This window comes from Macrobrachium nipponense, chromosome 3 (genome assembly GCF_015104395.2).
Source record: "Macrobrachium nipponense isolate FS-2020 chromosome 3, ASM1510439v2, whole genome shotgun sequence".
NCBI lineage: Eukaryota > Metazoa > Arthropoda > Malacostraca > Decapoda > Palaemonidae > Macrobrachium > Macrobrachium nipponense.
In genome coordinates, this window is record NC_087202.1 from 129,808,703 (window position 1) to 129,831,174 (window position 22,472).

At 41.9% G+C, this 22,472-nt stretch overlaps 1 protein-coding gene across 1 annotated transcript in view; it reads right to left on the bottom strand.

Moving 5' to 3' along the window:
• Positions 1 to 9,431, bottom strand: part of LOC135222058 (protein masquerade-like) — a 76,649-nt gene extending 67,218 nt beyond the window's left edge. Inside the window, exon 1 of the mRNA XM_064260201.1 lies at positions 9,216 to 9,431. Within this exon, the coding sequence (XP_064116271.1) occupies positions 9,216 to 9,238 (23 nt within the window). The 5' untranslated portion in view covers positions 9,239 to 9,431. The remainder of the gene's footprint in view (positions 1 to 9,215) is intronic.
• Between the last annotated feature and the right edge of the window lie 13,041 nt (positions 9,432 to 22,472).

Consider the following 22,472-nt stretch of genomic DNA (forward strand, 5'->3'; position numbering starts at 1 on the left):
ATGTATATGTATGTATATGTATGTATGTATGTATGTATATGTATGTATATGTATGTATATGTATATATATATACAAATGTACATACTAAACATAGGAATGTTCCTCTTGCATTTTCCACCAAGCTGACCTTAGTTCAGAAGATCCTTTTCCTGAAGTCCTTCATTTTATGTAGGTCAAATTCGGAGAGCATTTGTCTGCATGAGCAGATACGATGTCATATCAATGAATCTTTTCAGTAGAATTTCTGCCCTTACAGTTTTCTCTAAGACTGCTAAACAGTGACAACGGAAAGTCTTCTATGAGTAATAGGGAACTTGGATTCTCACCTCTTGACGGGGAGGGTGGGGGGTGGTTGCCTGAAGAAGCAACTGCGCAAATAAGTAATTTTGTCGAAAAATTATTTTTTCCTATATACAAACCTAGGTTGTCTAACAAAGGATATCCGCGGGAACGCGCCGCCGCTACCGCATACAAAGAGTTCAAACTTGAATCGCTGTACCTGGGTCTGGGTAACTGCGCGGGGTGAGCCCGGTCCAGCTTGGGTAGGTCATTGTGATACCATTCTTTGAGCCGTTAGAATACTTAGTCTAAACAGACCACACTCTTCAAAAGGGGGGCCATAACTCAATGAGGGGTGGATGAGGCGGGCTATTAATCTGTTAGACAACCTAGGTTTGTATATAGGAAAAAATAATTTTTCGACAAAATTACTTTTGTTCCGACTAAGTACAACCTGCCGGTCGGTTGTCTAACAAAAGGAGACTCGAACTGAGGATGGGAAGGTGAGTGACCTGAATAGTACCCTTTGAAGAGCGCCAATAACTTAACTTCACACGACCTGATGTTAACCCAGACCCCCTACTCCTCATGACACTTTACACGTTAAGGATTCAATAGGGGAGAACCCAAGGGGCTCCGGCTGTTGTCCTAACCTATGGTACTAATACTCACTCAGAGAGCTGTCCTGAAGGATTCTTAGCCATCAATCTACTCTCCAGGTAAGTCAGTAGTGGCCAAGTCGTGTCATGGACAGTACAGTCATACGTAGGATATTACCAGGAAAACTCACTCATACCCTTACATTCGGCCAGACTTAGGCGGGAATTGCTGGGAGTGTGTGTGTGTGTATTTCCAAATTGAGGTACGCAGTGCGGGTGACCAACGCCTAGAGGATCTCTTGGGCTGCGACAATGGGGCCCAGAGAGAACACCTCTAGAGATTTGAACGTAACTTCTCGTAGGTAGAAGGAGGTGAAGGTGGTTTGACTCTTCCAGGTGCCTGCTCTCAATACCTGACCCACTGAGAGGTTCTTCCTGAAGAGCATAGAGGAGCCTATGCCCCTAACTTCGTGAGCCCCTCACCTTTGGCATTGGTACTTTCCTTGTTTTCGTAGGCCCTTCTTATAACCTGTCTGATCCAGAAGGAGATGGTATTCTTAGCCACCTCTTTCGGATGCTTGCCCGTGGCCACGAACAGCCGTTTGATAGCCGGTCTGAACTGTCTCGTCCTCTTGAGGTAGGCTTTCATGGCTCTGACCGGGCATAGAATCAGTTCCTCTTTTGTCAAAGCCGGTAAAATCCCCCAGGAAGGAAAGGTAAAAGAGGAAAACATCTCTCTGGCTTTGTATGGTCTTGAGTCTTGGCTACAAAGCCAGGGACAAACGAGAACCCCATCTCCCTCCAACGCCTGGTGTGTGACACTTCGTAGGACAGCGCGTGTAGTTCGCTGACCCTCTTCGAAGATGCCAGGGCTAAGAGGAAAAGGGTCTTCAAGGTGAGGTTCTTCAAGGAAGCTGAATGTAAGGGCTCTAGGGAGGACCTCTCAAGGAATTACCAGGACTAAGGCCACATCCCAGTGGGGAGTCCGTAGCTCTCTCTGGGGGCGGGGATCTTCCTAAAGTTCTTCCTAAAGTGCTTGAAGAGCAACAAAATTTCTGGAGATGCAGCGAGGTCCATGCCTTTCAACGCGAATACTTGATTTAAAGCTGCTCTATAACCCTCCACTGCCGATATGGATAGTCGTTTATCCTTCCTGAGGTGGTGGAAAAAATCGCTATTGAGGGATGGTGGCCTCGTCTGGGGCAATGCCTTTATCTTGACACCAATCTTGAAACAGTCGCCACTTTCCCTGGTACAATCTGCCTGAGGATGGTTTCACAGGATTGGCCATGGCCTCAGCTAACTGCCTGGAAAAACCTCTATCACGGAGGATTTTGATGACAGTCTGAACCCGTGTAAGCGGAGGGCCGACGGATTTGGGTGTAGGCATCCGTTGTTGGGTTGGGCGAGGAGATCTATTCTGTCTGGTAGGCTTACCGGGTCCTCTAACTGAAGATCCAGCACTTCTGGGAACCAGGGGGCTTCCGGCCACCAAGGAGCTACTAAGGTTACTCGCAGGTTCTGCGAGTAGCGAATCTTCTGAAGGATCTTCTGGAGGAGGGGGAAAGGCGGAAAGGCGTAAGCGTCCAGGTTCTTCCAATCTTGCAGGAGGGCATCCTCCCCCGCGCCTGCTGCGGGTCTGGGAGTGGGAGAAGAACACTGGCAGTTTTCTGTTCCATGCGGTGGCAAATAAGTCTATCGACGGAGAGCCCCACCTCTTTATCAGGCCATCTGCTACTTCTTGATGGAGGGACCACTCTGTGTTGATTATCTGTCCCCTCCTGCTCAGATGGTCCGCCCAAACATTTTTCTTGCCTGGAATATATCTTGCCTTGAGGGTGATGTCCATTTCCTCTGCTAACTCCTGGATTGTACTGCCAGGCGACAGAGATCCAGTGAGACTGTGCCCCCCTGTTTGTTTAGATATGGCCACCACCGTGGAGTTGTCGACATTAGGCCACCGTTTTCCCTTGGAGTTGAGACAGGAAGTGAAGAGAAGAATCTCTGGGGTTCTCGGACTGAGAGAGATGCCCCCTTGGAGGTGGGAAGGCACCATCCACCACTCCAGGGACTTCCTTACTTCTTGGGAGAGAAGAATTTTGCTGTTGGGGTCCCCTTCCTGAGGAGACCATTGTTTCTTGAACAGCCACTGAAGCGGCCTCATACGCCTTCTGCTGTGAGGCACTAGTCTCTCTATTGAGGCCATGTGTCCTAAGATGGACTGGCAGAGTTTGGCCGTGGGAGGGCTGGGCCCCAAAGCTCTCCGCACTTGAGATACTAGGCCGGAGACCCTGTTCTCCGAGGGGAAGGCCTTCATGAGGGATGAATCTAGTGTCATTCCGAGGTACACCATCCTTTGTCTGGGAGTGAAATCCGACTTGTCGACATTCACCACCACTCCCAGTTCCTGAACGAATGACAAAACTAGCACACTGCGCAGCCGTCTCGGCTAAGATGAGCCAATCGTCCAGGTAGCGGAGGAGACGGATGCCTCTTACGTGTGCCCAAACTGACACTATCTTGAAGACCCTGGTGAACACCTGTGGGGTGGGGCTGTGGCGAGGCCGAAGCACAGGCAGGTGAACTGCAGAGTCTTTCCCTTGCTGACAATCCTGAGGAATTTTCTGGAGGAGGGGTGAACAGGGACTTGGAAGTAGGCATCTTGAAGGTCTATTGAGGCCATGAAGTCTCCCTCCCTGACACAAGCTCGAACGGAGTCTGCCGTTTCCATCCGAAACTTTGTCAGAGAAAGGAACTTGTTGAGGGGTGAAAGGTCTATGACTGGCCTCCAACCCCCTGTTGCCTTTTCTACCAGGAAGAGTCTGGAGTAGAACCCGCTGGTACCTGGATCCTGAACCTCTTCCAACGCCCCTTTCTTTGAAGTAGCTTGGATATTTCCTCCTCCAGGGCCCGTCCGCGGTCCGAGTCCGGTCGATAGGAAGGGACTTGGATGGGGGTAGGGGATAGAGTGGGTGTAGACTGGAAGGGAAGACGGTAGCCTGACTTGATTAACCTGCAGGGTCCAATCTTCCGCTCCTGCTTGCTGCCACACTTGCCAATTGGCAGCCAAGCAACCCCCTACCTTCCGCTGACGGGCAGGATCTGGCCTAGAATTTCTTGCGGGGACCTCCCTCTCTTCTGTTGCCCATTCTGCTTCCGCTCCTTTGATGGAAAGGGACGAGTCTTCTCCCTATGGAACTTGTCCTTCGAACAGAGTAAGGTTTCTTCTCCTCTCGCCATACGCACGGGAAAAGCCGGTCTCTGCGCTTCTCTTACCTGTTGGCTAATTTGTGGTGCTGGCCGTGGTCTATGGCCCGGGGTTGTTGCGGAATTGGAGAGAGCCCTAGATTGGAGAGATCGCTCCTTCTTCTCCGCTGCCTTGCGAACTTCTTCCGCAGGAATAAGTTCTTTCTGGAACAGCGGGTTTTTTCGTAAGTCCGGGAGGAGGTCTCTCACACTGGCGATTTGGCCTCCTTGAAGGCATTCTCTCTCCTTTTCACCTCCATATTAGCCCACAGGACCGCTAAGTTGTCTGCTTGGTGCGAGAGAGTCTTGATCCCACACTGCATGAACGAAGACAAAGCTTCTGCTGCTGCTGAGGCTGGAGCTCGGGTTAAGAACTGCGGAAGTGCTGCCAGTAGACGTTCCATCCACGAATTCGTAGCGAGGGCCAGAGCTAGAGCGCGAATGAGTCCTTCGGTTTCTGAGGAGAGAGCAAGAGGTGCTTTTTCTGAAGGGCGTCCAGACTGACATCTAAGAGATCGCAAGGTCCCTGGAATATGCAGACCTCCCTTAGTTTGTCACCTGTTGGCCTATAATACCTGCTGGCCCCCTGAGCAGGGATAGGAAGCCACCTCTGTTTCTCAGATACCCTAGTTGGTGAAGTCTGGCTTCCTCGGGACTCTCTAGCCATGGCTAGCCTAAACTGGTTGCTCCAGGGGAGGCTGACCGAGGGGGCGGCTGCGAATTCTTCAGGTTGAGCACCTTATGCACCTCTGACTGAAACTCCTGGTTTAGTTCCTCAGTTTCCGTTAGGCCATTGGCGCTTCTAATCAACGACAGAATCTGGTTGAATGATAAGGGCTCGGGTTCCTTCCGCAGGTGAGCTAGTCTGACTGCCGTTCCGAATCGGGGTCAGAATCGGGCTCCCCCTCGGAGCATGAATCGGGCTCGGAATCAGAGTCAGAACTGTCACCCAAATCTGGAAACAGTTCCTCTGACTTCTTTTCCAAAAGGAACTTCTTCCTGGCTTCTTCCATCTTACGGGCAGACTCCTCTAGACTGGTGTTCTTCTTCTCCATTTGCTGGGAAACCTCCTTTTTTGGAGCTTAAGTAGTCTCCACCGCCTGTTTGACCAGGTTCGCAATGTCCATGCGGGAGTTGGGGAGGTGAGGACCTGGGCCCCCACTGTACCTAGGCTAACTGATGGAGGTGGTGCGGAGGTACTAGGCTCATGCCTATGGCCTAGCTTTTTCGGGCATCAACGCTGCACTGGTCTCTCAGCGCGACCTAGGCCTTGCGGCATCGAAAGGTCTCCATTGATGCTCCTCCTACGAGCGTTGTGGCTGGCTGGCTTCTTGCGTCGGGTTGCCGCAACTTCTGGAGGGGAGGGGGCCTCCGGCTCCTGCGAGTTGGGTCCCGTTCAGGGCTCCTTAGCACTGTCCTCAGGATGGGAGGGTGAGGCATCAGGTCCGTCACCGGATCCCTCCTGGGGCTGGACTGATTGTGCCCGAGAGGAACAGGGGTTACCTTGGCACCCGGCTGTGTCTCGGTACTGCTAATGGTCATACCTAGATAGTTCGGCCTTTAGGCTAGGCGGGAACAAGCTCTCGGTTGAAGACCCCTTCTTGTTACGCTTCGAGGCAGGAACATGGATCCCAGCCCCTAGGGTAGCTTCTTTCCTCTTACCTGCTTTCCTAGCCCCCGACGACGAAGGTTTCTTTTGCCTAAGTTTCTTGGGAAGGACACTAGGCTCACTAACTGGGTCCCCGTTAATAAGGAGGAAGGATTACTAGGCCTAGTGTTCTCCAATTGGGCACTATCCCCCTCACACACGGCCTTAGGCCCCACAGTAGTCGGCCTAGGCCTAGGCTTATCGGCATCAACATTAGCGTCACTGAAAACACTCTCATGCGCCTCATAATAGAGCCTCCACTGATCATTATTCCACTGCGCACAGGTTGAACACGATGCATCAGGGGAACATTCAAACCCCTACAAGCAATACTACCACAGATGAGGATCCGAGGTTGGCGAAGGCAAAGATGTACCGCAACGCATGCCATCGGAAACACACACACAAATCCTCCCCGAAAAACCCACCATAGATCCGCCTTCCATACTTACAGGGAAGTAGGATGCTAGGTAATTACTAAAGGATAAATAAAAGGATAGGAAAAGGGCACTGGGGAAGCACTCAAGCACAGGATGTCGAAGATATATCACGATAAAGAAAGACTACAGTCGGCGGTCACGCGTTGTTTATCTCAAGTCGGGTCAAGGCGGAAGGAGTAGGTGTTGACACGACGGCTACCGCGAAAAGAATGGTATCACAATGACCAACCCAAGCTGGCCCGGGCTCACCCCGCGCAGTTACCCCAGACCCAGGTACAGCGATTCAAGTTTGAACTCTTTGTATGCGGTAGCGGCGGCGCGTTCCCGCGGATATCCTTTTGTTAGACAACCGACGGTTTGTACTTAGTCGGAACAATGGTATTTATGGTTCCATTGTAGAACTCACGAGATGTATCCGCAACACAGAATTTTAATATTAAATACATTTTTCAGTGTCGAAAATGATGATAATGATTGCAGGTCCACAATAACAGATTCTTACCCCTCCCATTTAATCCCAACCTCGACAAATTATGTAATTACGTTAACAGTAGCCAGAAAGTACCAAAATAGTTTTTAATACCCAAAACACCATTAGGCCATAAACTAATTAGAAATAACAATAACGATAAAAATACTATCATTTCCGGAGTTTACGAAAATCCCCTGGTCATGACTGCAAAGAAAAATATTTTGGGGAAAGTGGAAGAGGATTACCGACCCGATTAGGGAACACAAACGAGCATATGCACTTCATGCACAGAACAATGCAATAGTCTCCCATGCTTTTAAGAACAACCATAGACCGAATTGGGATGGATCCAACATAATTTTTAAAAATAACAATGTCCAAACTAGAAGACTAGTGGAAGGTGCCGCCATAAACTTAGGAGAAGCTTTTTACGGTAACAAGTCGTTCGTTGGGGAAGACCCATTAGTCAATTTTTGCATTCTTAAAAACTTTGTTAAAAATTTTAATCTTAAGACAAGCTCTGTTTTTTCTCCGCCTGATGCTGCCCCCTCTTCTGCTCTCCTCCCTCAGACAGATTACAACACGGGGGACGTGATGTCCAGCATTGTTGCAGCCGCATCGCCAAGGGAACACCGTGCAGCAGCATCACAGCCCACAAGACGTTCCAGCAGAATAACCAGCAGGAATTCGAACAACAACAACAGAATCATCTAGTTGGGCTGTTGAGCGCTTCCTTCATTTGCGTTCGTCATGGTGGAATAATTGTCCTATTCAGAAGTTTACTTCGACAGATTTTTAAATGTATAATGTTCACTTGGCTGAGGATGAACCTGGTGCAGGGTTCGAAAGCTCTTATTATTAAACACCTTATATATACTTCACATGCGATATTATTGTGGACCTGCAATCATTAAATACATTGTTGTCCCTGACGTGTTAAAATTGATCTTTTGACTTAAGACTTAATAGCAATGGTTCGCGGACATTTAGCTACCTCATTTTCTTTTGTCGACGTTTAAACGGTTCGTTTAATCCCAGATATTATGGGACGGACGACCTGACCTTTAAGAGGAAAAATTTGCAAACAGGTTGGCAAAGACTGAACAACGTACGTTCGCACTTGTGGCGTTAAGAACTATCACTTTTCAAATCATGAGAAAAATACCAAAATTAAGTTAAATTTCTAATGGAATAATGATTGGAATCCAAAGTTAACTGATATAGCAACCTTCATATAATTACACTAACGTCGTAGCCCAATGGATGGGAAGATTATACGAAGATGAACCCGACACAACCGCAACCCTGCGAGTTACTCGATTTCTCAACGACTCATGAATGACTTGATTTAGCTACAGTTACAGTTTGAGTGTCAACTTGTTCGAGGCCTCGGGAAGAAGATCAACACTCTCGGCATGGTCGCTCGGCACCTCGGTTATCGAGTCATATCACATACATTGGATGATTTCTTAAAATTATTTACTGTTAAATATAAATCAAGACACAATTCTAATCTCTGCTAACGTACATTTGATTTTCCACTCCGTTGGGCATTCGGAAAGAACCAACACGCCACAGGTCTCCCTTCTTCTTTCCTACATAAGTCGTGAAGATTTTGTCGCTAATAATATGACCGGTATTATTCGTGTCATATTTGATGTGCGCCTAGATATGTCGTGACAAAATGACTCTATTCCAGGGTAGAGGCAATATAACCTACGGCCGTTTTAAAATGGAAAAAAAAAAAAATCGAAGTAACAGGTATCTTCGATTAAAGAACCTTGTGTACTAAAACCTTTTTGGTCAATAAGAGGCCACAATTATGTAGCAATGATTTGCAGTGAAAACAGAGTCCATATAATTTCTAAATATAGATCAAAGGGGGCTACTGTCCCATTTCTGCTTGCGTACTTTACTCAGGTTAAAACATGTAAGCGATTGAAAGCTCTTTTGTGTTTGTAGTAACCTATATTTTCTTTCTTTTTTTTATTTTAGACCTCGACAAAAATCATCAATACCAATAACTTCTGAACAACTCTGAATTTTTATTGGTCTAATAGAATTTACAACTTATTATGAACGCTGATGGAATCATGACAGTCTTGTCTTTCGAAGAATAGAAATCCCAGAAATTTATGAGGTAAGCTGTAATAATGCACAGACAAAAAGAAAGAGGAAAAATAATGCTTCCGCTTTTTATGTGGCTGCAAAGTCAAGCGCTACAGAGAGATGGCATGCAGCAGCTGAACCCAAGTCCCTGGCAGTTGGGGACTTATGGTTGCGTTTTTTCCCTAAGAAAATATATACCTTGTAGATCTTGATTATGATCCAGAACTTGTATATACTGTCGTATTATTGTTTTAATTTCATCTTTATTACTACTATAATTATATAACAACCACCAAAAACCTTGACAGGGCTTGGTGAAGGAAATCTCTCCGAGATACAAATGGGATATGGTAATGTTACGGAAAATGGTAACCACGAAGCCTATCTTCAGCACGACCAGTTTCAAGTCATTAGTACTTACAGAAATAAAGTGAGGCGTCCCATGGCGACGAAAACCCTCCGAGGTGTAGCAACCTCGACAAATACGTAGAACGTTGTCAGTCCAAATCTCTGAGGTCTTGAAACTTCAGGAGCACTAACAAATCTAGACTTGCTTTCGCTGTCCTATGACCGCGAGTAACCCAACTGCGAGAGTGGGAATGTGTGAGTATCTATGTGTGCGGGTGTAGTTTGTACGACGAGATTTCCTGACTTTTTTTTTTTGGTCTTGGGGGAGGAATATTTCCCGTTGGATGGAGGAGTGTTGGCCCCAGAGTTGCCAGATAGGCGTCTTCCCAAGGGCCAGAAATTCCAGTTATTGAAATTAGAATTTCTCTTTGTATTATTTAAGAAAGCACAATTCTTGACTATACTACTGAATATGTTGTCGTATTTTCCGTATTTTGGTTGCAATCCGAAATGTATACTAATTTCCCTAACAGTTTAATATATATCGTTTTCTCTTATGTCTCATTTCACAAGAAGCTTGACAGTAAGTCTATTAACTCATGCAGATACTACGATAGACAAAATCATGCTCATAATTTATGGAAACACAACTGAAAGACTGGAAAATCCAGCGAAAAAACACATCCATTTCAAGCGTCCATTCCAAAGTGACCGCAGTATCTTATATGAAAATAAATGTCGGTAAACTGGTTTCTGGGTCAATGGAAGTTTTGACTTCCCTGTCAAAAAGATACGAAATGCCAAGACTGGCCAACTTGCGGAAACCTAGATTGCTAACTAAGGCAGTTTCAAAGATTCTGGCAACGCTAAATTATTACAGTCACGCCTCCCCCCCCCCCCTGGCCCCCCCCCACCCACCCTGCCCCGTCCGAGATAACGGCCTCAGCCAATCAAGTCTTCTTCCTCCTCCTCCTCCTCCTCCTCTGTACTCGCGCTGCAGCATCCTGATTTCTCCAAAACCCTCCACTGCTACAATTCGTTATCTAAAAATTATGCCATCACTACAGCTGTCCTTGTCTGATCTTACAACTCTGCATTTTGATTTTTTTATTATTATTGTGAGCAATACTGCTCGTCCTAATCGTTGTCTGTCGATGAACTACATAACAGATTGTCTTCACACCAAAATGTACAGCCTCCCGGACATCTGTCAATTTCCAGGTTCATGAATTGATACTGTATCAGAGTCCTATGTAACTGGCATTATTCATCATGACAGCAATGATTACTGATAATATATATCTGCTTGGATGGTTTCAGGAAAAAAAAATACTTGTGAGTAACGATTTCGAAAAGAGAAAGCCCGACCTGTTGTGACAACCGAACTGAAGTAAATCTGCGTCTTACTCTACCGAGAGAGAGCGAGAACAGCTTTTCTCCCGCTGACTTCAAATAAGGAGGACGGACAATTGGCTAAAAGATGCGACACCAGGGGCCCGCATTCCCTAAAGCCACTGGGCCACCGCAGAGGGCCCACTAGAAGTACGGTGCGAGGACAGATGTTTTTTATAAGTGTCGGTGTATTTCCTATTTCCTTCCGGTATATTTTGCATGCAAGCGAATTCTTGGCGTGAATAAAAAAAAAAAAAAAAAAAAAAAAAAACTAAATGATATTAATAGTTATAGAGTAATCAGTAATTACATCGTGTCGGGAAATTACATCGGAAATCATTGTGTTAATGTACCACGAATCTGACTTTTTTTTCAAATATGCTGTGACTATGTGGAAAAATTGCAAAAACCTCTAATACTGATTTTTATGCACCATAGGAATCGCAACCACTTTCAGTTACTTATGTTGTTGGGCTCTTGCAAAACTTGGCCTAAGGCTGTGCTTTTCACTTTTCTTCAGTCCACGAAAAATCAGCTTTTGATTTGGAAGAGACTGCACAGTATTATGTCGTTAATTGTACTGGTAAATTGACGTCCTGTTGCATGACCAAAGCAGCAACTAGGTGTGTGTGTGTGTGTCCGTATTGCGTGTGCTGGGGATATACAATACAACAATTAAAAAAGCAATTGTTCTCTGCTGAATTTTCCTCCTCGCCAAGTTGCCTGAGATACTGTTCGTTTAACGCCACACCCAAACACAGAAATGCAAAACAGGCAGCACTGAAGGAATATGAGATTAAGACCAAGTGCTGGGACCAATGATGTCATTCAGCGCTGAAAGGAAAACTGAGGGTATAGGAGGTCTGGAAGGTGGAACAAGAGGAAACCCTGGTAATCGTATTATGAAACGATTGTTAGGAGAGTGTTGAGAGTAACATGGAAGAAAGAAGATACAAAACAGACAGAAAAACTTCAATGATAAGATTTGATTTAGCTTTTCCCATCTCTACAGTTGAAATCATTCTCATCAATACGGAACAAATGTTCGATGAGAATGACCAATGCAACGGTTACGTATTATATTAGTTGCAAAATAAATTGAAATGAATTCCATCTGCGTCGGTGTTTACTGTGGGGAACTTGATTCACGGACGAATCTCATTAGTATGCAAGTTAAAATACGAGAAACTATTTGGCAAAAATTAAGACGGTAGGTGCAGAGGCGGAGGAGAAAAATAAATCCTAATTAATGACTAGCGCTCACATATGTGTTTGTCGTAATTATGATTATGATACTGGAAAATAATGATGACTAGCCTCTCGAAAGCAAGAACTGTGACAGGGAAGGTCCAGCGGCCAGACAGTATGAAAGGACGAGTAGAATTTTTTCTTCATAGCAAACGCATTCAACTTCAGCATTATTCGTAATCCTTCAGCCGTTCGCGCTCTCAGGAATGAATAAAACCCTGGCTCGCTATCTTCTAGAGAACAAGGATTTCGTTCCGTCCATATTAAGCATCCTTCTTACAACTAGCGATAACATTCTTGGCCAAAAATATCCACCCGCCACACTCTTCTCGCCTCTTCTCTGAAAATAACCAAACAATATATACTGTATCTTAAATTCGTATTCGAGTTTCCTTGGATCACAGCTGTCACTCTCATAGTTTCGGTTATCTGTCTTACAAGAGATATAAAGTCATAATATACTAGTCTTTTACCCAAGTTTATCCCCGACGCTGTCATGAACTTCTGTGCTACGAGGATACAGTACACAGTTCTACATCTCTCGTCGTTGCATATAATGTACCACAGGACATTTTCGTGCGATGAGCAGCACTTGAATGATCAAGTACCTAAGATATCTGCACGAACCTTTTCCTACGTTCATTGTAAACTACTTGAAATAATAATAAATTCGTGTTCGGGTAAATATCAGCCATTTCTATGCCTAGCTACTTATCCATAATCTGGTGTCTATCCTTCTTCACTCAATTCACAGAGCACTCAACGCAAAAAGTTGACTGATCACCAGCCATCTTTGTATTCCGACTCCCGTTACAAAGAACAAAAGAATCTAATCGAGATTCATGGCATTCTTTGTAAGGAAGATCTTTCATAAATACCCGCATCCGTTAAGACTCAATTTCATGACAAACATTTATACTGCCGAGCTGAGAACCTGGATCGTACTGCAAAGCTGTCCTTTTATCCTTATGTCGAAGGCTCTTGGCAAGAGTCCCTAGTAGCTGACGTGTTAACTGATTTCTCCACATACGAGCCAGTGATAGGTTAATTGCACAATGGATATAAAATGCCAGTCAATAGCAAACACGGTACAATTACATCATAGTCCAGTTCAAGTTATTACTGTTCTCCATGTATGTTAGTGAAGAAACCAGATGGCTCTCTTAGGATGTGTACTGATTACCGGAAACGTATTTCCATCAGTGGGGCTGGCAATTACCCCTTGCCTCCTACAGATCAATTACTTGATAATATTGGGCAAGCCAAATTTGTTTTTGGCTTCATTAACTCCCGTCTGGCACTGGGTCCGGTGGTAGTATTTTCTGGAACACCTGCTGGAGAAGTGGCCGGAGGATTAACTCGAGGATGTCATACGATTTCCAATGTCCTTTTCACAGGTTCATATTGTTGGTATCGTGAAATCCCTCAAGATGTGGGATTACCAGCAGCCTGATAACAGTGGCTATATGGCCTACCCTAAGGAACAGCAATCGGTTTGTCACGAAGGACGAGTGAACAAGGCAGGATGGAGTTTTAAAAGATTTTATTGCAAAAGTAAGTATTCACCTCCCTTATCTGCTCTTGCAATAATCTAAAGCAAATACTCTTATATTACAAAACACTGAATGGCCTCGGGGACGGCCACGTGGCCCCTAAGAGATTCACAGATCAACTCTACAAAAGAAAAACCGATTAATTCATTGATCAACAGTCGACGCAGGTCGGGAAATATAGCATCTCTACTCACAGTTACGTTACTCAGCAGAAGGACACAATTCAGTGAACACTGATACAACTGACTAATGAATGCACATGGGGGCGAATGATCTAGCCGGCGACCAGGGAGAGAGAGAAATTATGTGCAGCCTACCTCGATGTAGTTCTGTGGAGGAAGGAACCTCACCTTCGCTTTTGACTCGTTATGCGTAACCAATTAGGCATTATTCTAATGCCCCTAATTCGATCCCTGGTCCCTGTAGGATAGCCCAATAACAATTTACGTGATGAAAAGAAACATACCTCCCACGACATGGAGGAATAAAACCCCATATACAGATAAATATACACGAATGCACAGAAAACCTATTGCCTTCTTTCCGCCAGCTACATATCCCATTACTTCCGATTTGAGAGAGCGGCAGATTCAAGTTGAGGAAAGACTGTCCACTCGTCTTTTCACGACAGTTGGTTTGATTGATGATAGCGGATTCTAGCGACTTCCTTTTGTATGGACAGCTAATTTGAAAACCAGCTCTTAAGACACAACAGTTTATGGTGTGGCCTTTATCCCTAATAGGTGAGAAAATCCCCGAGCTCTCTGAAGCATATCGCACTGGTCTTTTGTGCTCTTTTAATTTTGGCGAGATGGATCTACCCATCTCCCCCATGTAAATCTCAGTACAATTGCTGCACGGTAACTTGTAAACTCCAGATTCTTCCCTTCTTTTATTTGTCTGTTCCTTGACATTCAGTGACTTTTGCTGATCCCTGATGTTTTCACTTCTTATCAAACCTCCGGCTTTTAGTGCATTGATTATTCAGCTCTAATTTGCTTGCACCCTCGCAATGATATATTCAAGCAAAGATGCACTGCATTATGACCCTCAAGCAATTCACCTGTATTTTACCACTTTGATATTTGTATCCTATCATTTATTAGTCTATCTTTTTCTTTGGCCTAAGTGGAATTCTTCTGTGCAAGAAACATCAGCTACCAACCTGAAGGAATGATAGAAAACGATCAGGCAAAGATCCTCTGGGACTATGGTATCAGAATAGATAGGATGATACGTCCAAATAGACCAGAGGTGACGTTGATTGACAAAATCAAGGAGAAAGTATCACTCATTGATGTCGCAATACCATGGGACACCATCATTAAAGAGAAAGAGGGAAAAAATGGATAAATATCAAGACCTGAAAATAGAAATGGGAAGGATACCGGATATGCCAGTGGAAATTGACCTATAATCATAGGAACACTAGGCACAATCCCAAAATCCCTGAAAAGGAATCTAGAAAAACTAGAGGCTGAAGTAGCTCCAGGACTCATGCAGAAGAGTGTGATACTAGAAACGGGGTACATAGTAAGAAAAGTGGTGGACTCCTAAGGAGGCAGGATGCAACCCGGAACCCCACACTGTAAATACCACCCAGTTGAATTGGAGGACTGTGATAGACATATATATATATATCTATATATTATATATATATATATATATATATATATATATCCATATATTTCATATATTCTATATCATATACATATACTATATACTATATTATATATAATATATATATAGGTATATATGTGTGTATATATATACATATATATATATAATGGTAGATTTAACTCAATTTATCTTATAAAGAATTTTCTCTATTTTTCTGATAATTCGTTTTTCATAATCAGTGAGACTGCTAAGTAATTAGCCTATATTCAAGGTGTTATTCTGGTATTTTTATATGTCAAGATCTGGTATTATCAATGTTAAAATATATGAAATATATACTTTGTTCTCATTGAATTTCAATATATATCCGGAGACTACAACGGGATAGTAGAGGGTGATCTCCACTACAAAATTGCTAATACATTATTTTCTTATTATTACTGTATTTTCAGAGCCAGTTGTTTCCTTAATGTCGACATGTTTTGGCCATCTCCCTGGCCATCATCTGGACGTTCTGAATGGGCATCTTTGTTGTTGTTTAAGATTAAGCCACCACAATGCCAGCACGGGCTCTTGTTCTCAGAGCAGCCCGTAACAGTAGATATGTTCTGAAACGAGAAAAAAAAGGCGGTTATAACTTAAAAGAAGAAAAGGACAGGCAGGGTTACGGACCCTATTAAACCTTGCGGTAGCCGTCAGTAGGAGAAAAAGTTTCACAGCAGAGAGTCCTGGTTGAGTGTTAAAGAACCAAGAAGGAAAATGGAAAAATTGCACATCGACAAAAAGGACGACATTCTAAGGCGGATACTCCAAAGATTTCACTGACCCTGTAAAAATCTAAAATTCCTGGTGTGATATTTGAAAAGGCAGCTGTTATTCAAAACGAACGGCAGCTGTTTTTCCTGTCAGCTTCTCGAAGAGATTGGTAATCCCTTCAATTGCAAATGTTATGTAACTGTCACTGCCTGTTTTGGCACTCTCTCGGCTACCACTGGCTGGAACATTGGAGGAGGAAGGAGATGGGTGTGAGGAACAGGTGAGGGAAGGGAGAGGTTCAGATTTGGAAGGTGGAAGGGGGTTTGGTTGAGAAGGAAGGGAAAGTGATGACTCAGTTTTCCGAGGTTTCGGGATTTAGTCGACTGTTTTTCCCGGATCTCGACGCTGTCTCTGTGGTCTGGGTGATGGGTGTTGCTGTTGTGTTCTGTGGTTGATTGCTGTGATTCCTGTCTCATTGATTCCTCTTGCTTTTTCGGCTTCGGAGTCTTCCCTGAAGGTGGAAGAGTGCCCTTCATCCTTGCAACTCTCTCTACTCTGGCACTGCAGCGCTTGTTCCAGGGAACAGTTGGGGCATTTGCTGGTCACTGCGTCTCCTCTCTTGTAGATGCTGACCAGTCATAATTTAGCAACAGGAGACCAGAATCAACCAGATTCGTCCCAGAACTATTCTAGACCTCGCAGCAACGAGGCTTCGCACGAGAAGAAATTCCACTAGGCAGCCAATCATAAATCGAACCCGGATCTGACCACGCCTACCCCTACTGTGAACGCTGACCCTTCAACGATGCCCATCCAGAAGGTCCCTTGTAACGTCCAGATGATGGCCAGGGAGATGGCCAAAACATGCCGACATTAAGGAAACAACTGACTGAAAATGCACAACAATATAAGAAAATACTGTATTAATGATTTTGTGGTAGAGATCACCTTCTACAATCCCGTTGTAGTCTCCGGATATACGTATATTAAAATACGATCAGAATAAAATATAGATTTCAAGTTTTAATATTGATAATACCAGATCTTGACATTCAAAAATACCAGAATAACACCATGAATATAGGCCAATTATCAGAAAAATAGAGAACATTCTTTTATAAGACAAATTCATTAAACTTCTCTTAATAAGACATGTATCCGAGAGGGTCTACTTCTTGCTAATAATAGTAATAATAATAAGCTCATAGGCATGAAAATCTCACCTGTCTATTTCAGACAATTCTTTAATAATATTGTTGTTATATTTTCTGAATTTATTTCCTGTAGGCCTCAGCCGTACTCATGTAAAAGAAAAACTATCTAAAAAACTTTCCGACCTAAAAAGTTCGACTCTCGGACCCTGATGGCGCCTGTGATAGTTCTTACATTCGATATGAAGCGTTATCTAAGTAACATTTCTTTTACTGGTTCCCTGTGAAGGCCAAGGAGGTCGCAGAAACAAGTTGGGGTGAAAGGTGAAATGTTGCGGGTGGATTTTGATGTAAAATATCGAAGAATTTCCTTTAAATGAATTGTATATTAATTTCATACAGCAAATTTGATTAAGTTCCAGTTTTGGAGATTTTGTGTACGGGTTCATTTGTGTTTTATTATGATTTGTCAGCTTTCAAAATGTTGAATATATTTTCTTGTAGGTTATGCTATATAACATAGCCTCAATTTATAAAACATCGCTTTTGTAAAGCATCATTGATTTCTAAAATAGATAGACTGATCACATAACTAGTATAACATATTTAGTTTAACTTTCATAAAGAAAGGAGTTACACTTGGAAAATAAAGAATCTGTTTCCCTAGAAAAAAAACGACGTTCTTTTAGTACTAAGAAATAACGCTTGATCACTTGAAAGTATTCTGTTGATTATATATATATAAAACATAGACACTCATTCATCTGGAAATATAGTCATTCTATAAAGATATTTATTTCATCTTTAATGTAGTGTGGTTCTGTAATGGTCTTCTTTCTTACTTGTCCTTTTTAATTTGTTTTATTTTATAGATCCTTTATCGTTTCTTGCTTTAGTTACTGTTAGTTGTTAGTCTTAGGAAGACAAAGTGCAGGTTTCTTACTTTATTAACACTAGTAAAAATATACATAAAATTACAAGTTAAGTATACCACTACGAATCGAAGTGTGAGCCTTTCTTGAATCTTCTATCCACAACTGTGAGATTCGGACCCCAAACCACTTCTGTTCTCGGCTCTGTTCCTTCAGCTTCTCTGCACTCTGCTTCTCTGCTTGCCTTCTGTCCCGCCTGGTAGTGGTGCTTATTGATTGCAGATTATCTACCGACGTCGCTTGGGTGTGATTAACTGACTTAATCCCTCCCTCGTAGGTAGGACTACTGACGTCACCGGAAGTCTTCAAGTTCCGGCGAGAGTTGAAAGGTTGGTTATGTCACAGGTGAAACAGGTAGGCAGTTTTTAATGGCTGCGCTAAGATTAGTCTGGCCCCTGTGTTATGACTAACATCTTACGACACTTCCAGATCGTTACTCTCTCTCTCTCTCTCTCTCTCTCTCTCTCTCTCTCTCTCTCTCTCTCTCTCTCTCTCTCTCATGTGTCTACTAATGGTTCTCTCTCTTTTATATTTACGCTATTCCTAACTGACATTCTCCTAGCTATCATTACAGTTCCATTAGAGAAGTCTATATTAGTTAAATGAGCACAATTAACTTAATTACAGAATAATTAAATTATTCTTCAGACGAATTTACATCATTATAATCTTATCTATGTTTCAACCATAAGCAAAATGTTATTACAGAAAGGTATTTTCAAGTGACAAAGAAGAAATATTGGCTAAATATCAGAATAAATAGCTCATATTTAAAGTCTTATTTTATGCTTAGCGGAACATGAAATTATGTTTTCAAGTAATTATTTATTTTCAGATTACGTTTTTGCCTCCTTTTCTTCGTTTTTTGTAAGGCTTACAATGATTCTGGTAATTCATCGTGCTTTTAGCCTTAAATCCTAGACTAAAAGAAAACAGAGTCACCATTCAATAAAGAAAAATTGGAAATAAGTATTATAATTATGTACCGCTGACAAAACGATCGAAAACAAACTAGTAAACGAAACTAACAGTAAACAAGAGCAGCAACAAAGGGTTCGAGAAAAACTCCGGCGTCACTGGAGTAATTAGGAGCAACCTTTCTTTCTTGTGCCTTATTGATCTTCTCCGTCGACTCTCTTTTATGGGTAGTGATTTTCTCCGCGACAGAGTGTTTTGACACAGTTGGAATTGGCTCCGTTTGATTGGAAGTGAAGTGAGAACGAAGAGGATGTCCGTAAATCATATTATTATTGTTATTATTCCATAAAATTCACGATATCGGAATTGTATTGATATGCTAGAGATATATACAAAATTTTGAGTTGGTATATTAACGAAAACATCAAAGGAAGAATATCCCAACAATTGTGTTGGTGGTATCAAGTGACTTTCGTGAGAAAAGAGAAAGACGAGAAAAAGTGAGTTTCCGTGACCCACCCAAAGACAACCCGTGGCCTGCCCATCACTGGAAAGGGTAGACCTTACAGGGTGAGAATCCCTCGAATAAGGTTTACTTTATGTTCACTGGTTGATTTGTGACTACGAAGCGACGAAGTGATTATTCCTAGGCTGCTGATCATCTCGGAAAAGTCGAAATCCACCTCACAGAATGCAGGATGCCTCTGTCAGCTGAATATCATCACAGCCTGGATCGTCTCTCCACTACAAAGGTGTTGCACATCAGATACTACGGAAATAAGACCCAAATTTCAATTAATTTCGTTTTCCATGTTTTGTACTTTAGATGCATAGCATACCAATGTGTTTCACTATGGTCTACGACGTATTTCTTCTTGTAATAAAGAAAGCTTTCACTTCATACGATATCATAATTATTCATGTTATTCATATACAGTTTTAAACTAGGAATTAAAGATGATAAGTTGGCTTTAACAACTTGTACTTGCAAGGCATCGTGTTGCACAGACTTCAACGCAGGGGAATAATGAACTCAGTATTAAGAAGCAGACAGAGTGACCTAACTGTTGGTACTAAATACTGGTATGTCCTGCCTGGTGTACTTATTATTGAAATAGACTCATTTATGCATTCCTCCACTTTTCTTTAATTATATATCTTAATGAGCTGGAATATATTATCATTCTCTGCTTCGAGTAAAAACTTCCGGTCACTGAAAAACGTGAGAAGGATCGAGTTATTTTCCCTCCATGGAGACAGTTGTCGAAATTGCCAACCTACTCGATTCTGAAAGAAGGAATTCGCCTTCAATGTACCACTTTGAGTGTATGTTATTTAACAAGTTAAAATTATATTATCATTAAAGTTTGTATCTTATGCTTTTAAATTGCCCTGATGATCGTTGTATATTTCTCCATGATAACACGAAATTCTTAGATTTTTGGGGGGTATTTTATGCATTGCTTGGACACGTTCCAGTCAAATTTATGAAACTGAAATTTTAAATAAAGAACGTTTGTCTCTTGTACTTTTAATAGCCAACACAATCGTTCCATACTTCTCAGGGACAACAAATGAATGCTTACTTTTTTCTTGGCAGTCCTGGATCTACTTGGCACCAAGTTGGGAGAAAGAATTTTTGGAATGGGTGAAACTGATCGTCACTTGAGCTCATAAACTTCTTATTGACATTAGACTAAGATCTTTACTGGCAAAGGAACAACGTTATTCTAATAAAAATTAACTTTAGTTATTCCACTGGAGTTTCTAGTACTCGAGATAAAAAGAATTATATAAAAAAGATCTGAGACCGTGACTCCGCCACGTCTCCAAATGCTGTCGTCTCTCTATCCAATAGATCCAATAGAGGAAAAATACGTCGAATTCCGTCTCGGGAAAATGGACTGGAAGTGGCCACGTGGTTAAACTGAAATATCATTTTCATTTTCACGTATTTTGATATAGTTTTATCTGATATTATTGGCACATAATATATGGAATTCATCTGACCATTTAACAACAAATGATTGAATACGTGATTGATATGATAGACCTGAATGTAGTATTGAATCTTATTAACCATTACACTTTATGCAATTATGATAATTCTGCTGATAATTGGTTATTCACATAACTATCATTATAATTCACAATCTAGTACCTATACCCAGCACTCACTCGGTCTCCCGCAATAATGAGGAAACTCGTCAAATGTTGCAAACATTCTTCACTCTGTCGAACGAATTTCCATTCAGAATTGACCCGATTTTCCGTAGCATGGCAAGGGTACATAATACCCATACCCAAGAAACCTACCGAAAACGCCAGATAGCAAATATGCTAAATATAGAAACTAAAAAAAGATAAACAATAAAGATGGATCAAATAAATTTCAATATTAAGATAAAAAGGAAAAAATTATACAAAAATAAAAATAGAGAGAATGAATATAAACGATCAAATAATACATAATGAAGCAAATAAAAACAAATAATTAGCGATAGCCAGAAATAGATATAAATAAAAAAAATATAAAACAAATACAAACAAATAAAGTAAAAATAAGTGATAATACATAAAACTGAAATAAAGGAAAATAATGAAAGTAAATGTGAATTAAAAAAAATAAAACTAGTTGAAGACAAATGCAGAAAAATAATAAATAAATAAATAAGAACAATTTAAAAAAGGAAAACCAGAAATAGATAAAAATGTCAATATTTAATATAAATAAAATTATGGAAAAACATCCTTTGACTTTATGACAATAATATATATCTCTTGGTTTGTATGATGTCTCATAGACCATTTTTGTTATCAAACATTTTTAGATTTATCCAGTATCGACTTCAGGCGTTGATTACTTTCAAAGATGGTATGCTCATTTATTCAAATCCATTGACAACCCACTGGACTGAAGGATGTTTGTGAGATTGTCCTTTTATATAAAATAGTTTTGAAAATTAAAATTAAGATATGAATAGTACTTGTCCACAGGCCCTGTATGATTCACGCATTTCACAATGAAAGGATTACATCAACTGCACCGACTTAAATTGAAGCTATTTATTACTCATGATGGGAAACATGTAACAAATAATCATAACAACAATAAATAACAAAGAACTGATATTAACAAGGTATTAAGCTAGACTCTTAATGATTTACGAAGCAATGTCGAAGCAGACTGACACATGCAGGAAGCTACAGTGCCTGCCCTCACACACATTTCAGAGGCTGATTCTTCAGGGGTCTCATGATCAATCATTTCAAGTATCATCTATCATCAAAGAGATTGCTATAGTGCACAAACAATGGATGGATTCCTGTAACTTGGAGCAACTAGCATTCTTCGGCAGAGACTGAATCTGAAGCAGGTTCAGGCAAACCAAAAGATGGCACTGGCGCAGTTGCCTCTGTGTGAAAGATCAAGATTGATCAAATCTTAAGAATGACAGTCTTTATTGCCTGATCTCTCTCCATTAACAAATAATGGATCCATTTGTACCTGAAGAGTTCAGTTCATAAATTCCAGCTCAGAATACATTTAGGAACTGAGATGATTAGGTAGAGACATCTTCAGTTTCCAAATATCATCCAGAGGTATCATAGGATAGGAGGTTGTAGCCCCAAGTCGATGACCAAAGGAGTTGAAACGTCAGACATTAGAGCACAATCAGTTAATCTCACAATCAATCTGCCCTCACAGAAGTTTCTCGTAGACTGTCCATGACTCTGCACATTCAAATAAAAACTGAAA